Source organism: Oryzias melastigma, linkage group LG2 (genome assembly GCF_002922805.2).
Source record: "Oryzias melastigma strain HK-1 linkage group LG2, ASM292280v2, whole genome shotgun sequence".
In the NCBI taxonomy this organism is placed as follows: Eukaryota; Metazoa; Chordata; class Actinopteri; order Beloniformes; family Adrianichthyidae; genus Oryzias; species Oryzias melastigma.
In genome coordinates, this window is record NC_050513.1 from 20,370,288 (window position 1) to 20,374,709 (window position 4,422).

At 49.5% G+C, this 4,422-nt stretch overlaps 1 protein-coding gene across 1 annotated transcript; it reads right to left on the minus strand.

Moving 5' to 3' along the window:
* On the minus strand, positions 1-4,368 carry dhrsx (dehydrogenase/reductase (SDR family) X-linked; the record flags this gene model as incomplete). Its single annotated transcript, XM_024263129.2, is given in 7 exon segments — positions 1-320; positions 388-595; positions 1,213-1,420; positions 1,494-1,595; positions 2,143-2,211; positions 2,845-2,952; positions 4,102-4,368. Coding segments are annotated over 7 exon segments (1,011 nt in total). The 5' UTR covers positions 4,202-4,368.
* Between the last annotated feature and the right edge of the window lie 54 nt (positions 4,369-4,422).

A 4,422-nucleotide genomic window follows, 5' to 3' on the forward strand; every position in this document is an offset into this window, starting at 1 on the left:
GTTTACGACCCCAGTCAGCACAGGTCAGGATGTGAGGAACCACTAAGCGTGTCTGCTTTGACTTCTCCATCGTTCTTGTTGACGTTTCTAAAACTCAAAGGCGTTCATGAAGCATCAGGGGCGGGTCCCCCTCGCCCCCGAGGTCCCTGCAGCCCCACCAGCTGGCAGCTCTTCTTCCACAGCTGCTCCTGCAGCTCGGAGTCGTAGGAGAGCTCTGAGGACCGGGTCTTCAGACCATTGTACAGGTAGCAGCTGCCCACGCCCTCCAGCTCTGCAGCTGCGGCGGCGTAGACAGAGATGGAGGCGCCCTCTGCTGGAGTCTGAGGGGAACAGAGACGGTCAGGTCCAGACGGCAGCAGAGAGGAGGACCTCTGAACCTGGACTCACCCTGAACAGAATCTTAGCTACCAGCCTCTTCAGCACCTGCGCCAGGGTCCACAGGTTATCGTAGAGCGCCGTGTCCACCATGCCGGGGTCCACGGCGTTGACGGTGACGGGGAAGCCGCCGGTGCTGAGCTGCTCCTGCAGGTAGTAGGTGAAGAGGACCAGAGCCAGCTTGCTCTGGGCGTAGGCTCCATGAGAACTGTAGCAGATCCTGGAGGAGGACCACAGCAAATACGGGATTAACTGCAGAAGAAGACAGAGCTCCACCAGAGACTCATGGGTCACTTCCTGTTATAGAAGATCTCTATGAGACCAAATACTGGATCTACCACCAAAGACCGAGATCCACCAGACTCATGGGTCACTTCCTGTTATAGAAGATCTCTATGAGACCAAATACTGGATCTACCACCAAAGACCGAGATCCACCAGAGAGAGCACAGGTCCCTTCCAGTTACAGAGGATCCCTCAGACCGGTTCTGATCTTCAAATCAGTTCTCACTTTCAAACCGGTTCTCTCCTTTTGACAGGTTATGACCTTCAAACCTGTTTTAAACTTTAAATAGGTTCTCACCTTCAAACTGGTTCTGGCCTTTAAACCAGGTCTCACTTTCAGATTGTTTCTGACTTTTAAAGCAGTTCTCAACTTCTCGTCTCGGACTTCATCTTCTCCTCGTTCAGAGCTTCTGGTTCTGGAGGAATCCGTCTCTCTTCGCTGGACGCTGCACATGGACGCTCTCGGACTTCATCTCCTCGTTCAGCTGCTTCAGTTTCCAGAAGAACTCCAGACCCTCAGACCTGGTAAAGAGGGAGTCAAAGGTTGACTACCTGCGGTTCAGGTCGTCCAGGTGGATCTCCCCGGCGTAGTGCGTGGCCGACGACATGTTGATGATCCTGGAGCAGAAGCCCCGCCTCCCCGACTTCTGCAGCAGGTCCAGCAGCAGGTTGGTCAGCAGGAAGTGGCTGAGGTAGTTCAGACTCCAGTGGAACTCAAAGCCGTCCTCGGTCCGTCTCTCAGGAACCAGCATGGTTCCGGCTGCAGAACGGATCTGGATCAGGACCTGTGGTTTGGTGGGTCAGGCGCAACCAAGGGGGAGGAGCCTACCTACCGTTATTGACCAGCACGTGGAGAGGAAGACCTCTGTCCCTGAAGGACTGCGCAAAATGTCTCACCGACGCCAAGGAGGTCAGGTCCACGAACATGAACTCAGCTGCAAGCAGAAGAACTCGTTAGAACCAGAACCAGAACGGTGGACTGTAAGATGTTTAGAAAACAGAAGAACTCGTCAGAACCAGAACCAGAACGGTGGACTGTAAGATGTTTAGAAAACAGAAGAACCCGTCAGAACCAGAACGGTGGACTCAGACGTCCAGAAGATGAATGAAAGGATGAAATAATGCGAGATAAGATGGCAGGAGGAGAGGAAAGATAAATAGATGAGAGGAAAGATGAAAGGAGAAAGAAATGATGAAAAGAGGAAAAAAGATGGAAAGATGAAGAAAGATGAGATGAAAGGAAAGATAAGAGTAAAGATGGTAAATGGTAAATTGCGTATACTTGTATAGCGCTTTCTACCCTCCTTCAAGGGCCCAAAGCGCTTCACAGTCACAGACCCATTCACCCATTCACACACTGGTGGTGTGAAAAGGAACATAGAAAAGATGAGAGGAACGATGAAATGATGAAATGATGAAAGGATGACAGGCTGAGAGTAAGAACAAGAGCAACGACAGCTCATGTAGACGGAGGACCAAAACCTTTTCCTTGAGCGCCCTCAGCATTGATCCTCCTGACGGCCGCCGCCCCCTCTTCTCTCTCGTTTCCAGCTGCAGGTGATTGGAAACGGTTTACTTCAGTCAGTAAACAAAGTTTCTATTTTCTTTTCCTCAGTTATCATCCTCCAGTTCTTAACTTCTAATCACAGAGTCACGTCATCGGTGAATTAACTGACTTTATTGTGTAACTTATACAGGTCAAAGATCAAGATCAAGAAGATTATTAGTCATTAGGAAAAAGTGACAGGATTAGAAATCAATGTTCTGATCATCTGCAACAGCTGGTTTAGTCATTTTAGTATTTATTAATAAAAGGTCCATATTCTGAACTCTGGTGAAAATCACAGTCACTGTTGTTTAGAACAGAGACTCCAGGATGATCTCTGGATTATATCTGAATCTCCTGATCTAACATCTATCTCATGGTATTAACAGTTTAAATGTTCTCTGTAGACATTAAAATAATAGAGTCACTGTTATCTCTGATAGACTCCAGGATGATCTCTGGATTATATCTGAATCTCCTGATCTAACATCTATCTCATTGTTATAACAGTTTAATGTTCTCTGTAGACATTAAAATAATAGAGTCACTGTTATCTCTGATAGACTCCAGGATCATCTCCAGATTATATTTGAGCTTCAGACCTTCAGTTTGTGTTTGAGGGATGAAGCTCCACCTACCTATGATCACATGCATGCCCAGGTGTGCCAATGCTCTGGCCGTCTCAAAGCCCATGCCTCTGGTCCCCCCCGTCACCATGCCGACCCTCCCCTTCTGCTTCGGCAGGACTGTGGGGGGGGGCGAAGCAGAACATCAGGTACCGGACTCCTGGAGCTAACAATCAGGCCTCTGTTCCAGGATCTGTCTGAAAATCCCAAATCCCCACCACACTCCACCCCCAGAGCCACCAGCACACTGGATCACATGAGGCTTACAGCAGGAACCAGCCGGGACAACTGGAAAACCAGAGTTCTATCCGTCTGATCTGGACTCAGACCTGGATCTGGACCTGGATCTGGTTCCCGCATCACATCCTGAGGCTTAGAGTAGGAACCAGGCGTCTGGCCGGGACCAGGATGACTGGAAACCAGAGTTCTCTCCGTCTGATCTGGACTCAGACCTGAATCTGGTTCCTGCATCACATCCTGAGGCTTACAGCAGGACCCAGGCGTCCGCCAGGGACCAGGATGACTGGAAACCAGAGTTCAATCCGTCTGATCTGGACTCAGACCTGGATCTGGTTCCTGCATCACATCCTGAGGCTTACAGCAGGACCCAGGCGTCCGCCCGGGACCAGGATGACTGGAAACCAGAGTTCCAGGACAGAGTGACACATTTCATAGATTTAAGCACAAACTTTGGAGGAACACAGTGCGTTTGTGTTCAGCTTGTTAACTCACACGTCCACTTCTTATAACACAATCATAACCACTTCTATCACGTTTAAGTTTATTCATTCGTTCATTTTTCATTTAATTTAAAAACACCAACACAGAGTTATTGACAATAAAATCAGTTTGATCGACAGTTTCTGTCCTTAAAAACACATTATACTGTTAGATTATTCATGAAGGAAAACATGCTTGAAGTTTCTGACCCTCAGCTGTGACCTCTGGGGTCAGCTGGTGTCTGCAGAATGACCTTTCCCCCAGAAAATTCTGATTTACGCAGAGCTGATGAATGTTCGCGTCTTTTAGACTTTTGTCCTTCCATGGTTTCCGTACCGGACCCGAAGCGCTCCAGAAGTGAGGGCGCGAGGAGAACAAGGGTCAACTTTGATCCTTAAAAGTCGCGCCGAACCAAAGTCCCGGTTCTGATGATTCGTCAGCGCAAATATCCAGACCCGAACCGCTCTGTGCGCGCTTTAAACCCCGGAACCGCGTAAAAACGGCGCTTTTTCAGAGGGAGTCCGCCACGGCGCAACCAGAACCACCCACCTGGCAGCGTGAAGGAGCGATGGATCATCTGGTACCAGAGGACCCTCAGCCCGCACAGGTACAGCCGCAGCAGCGGAACCAGAACCGCCAGCAGCCACATAGTTCCGCTCCTCCAACAGCGGTCCGGAGCGGGAGCCGGCCCGCTTAAAGAGCGGCCGAGGCTCCGCCCCTTCAGGGAACGGAGCCGCCCACCGGAAGACCCAGAAAGCGGGAAGAAAAAAGCTTTAAATATATAATCTCAAAAACAAACGTACGACAATTAAATAAATGTACAAGAATAGATCCTTTTCACGGCGACATCAAACAAAATGGCGACAACAT